General features: G+C 48.2%; 1 protein-coding gene across 1 annotated transcript in view; it reads right to left on the bottom strand.

Annotated features, from left to right (window-relative positions):
• The window catches only part of LOC103771173 (AT-rich interactive domain-containing protein 3A-like), a gene marked incomplete at its 5' end in the record, with an annotated part of 6,129 nt that overhangs the window by 812 nt on the left and 5,045 nt on the right, over window positions 1-272 (bottom strand). Inside the window, one exon of the mRNA XM_008938463.1 lies at window positions 186-268. Coding sequence (XP_008936711.1) covers window positions 186-268 — 83 coding nt within the window. The remainder of the gene's footprint in view (window positions 1-185; window positions 269-272) is intronic.

Below are 272 nucleotides of genomic sequence, written 5' to 3'. Positions count from 1 at the left end.
CCAATTTCCATCCTCACTGACCCCCTCCTTCTCCTGGCCTCTCTCCCCAGGCCCTGCCACTTCATTACGATGGATTTTATAGTAAAGACATCAGATTGAAGGAAGGACTTGCTGGCCAGGCAGTGGCTATAAGTTATTGGATTTCCCAGCCGCAATTACACGGGCCAAGCGGCCCTTCTATTTACCTGTGTAGACAACTCCATTTATTTCTATTGACATGTTGATACTGCTAATGCCGTTGGTGGACAGGTTCAATGCAGTCTCCTGTCTGT

This window comes from Merops nubicus, unplaced genomic scaffold (assembly GCF_000691845.1).
Source record: "Merops nubicus isolate BGI_N331 unplaced genomic scaffold, ASM69184v1 scaffold29744, whole genome shotgun sequence".
Taxonomy (NCBI): Eukaryota; Metazoa; Chordata; class Aves; order Coraciiformes; family Meropidae; genus Merops; species Merops nubicus.
The sequence above is the reverse complement of the archived record's forward strand: the minus strand, read 5'-3'. Positions and strand labels throughout refer to the sequence as shown.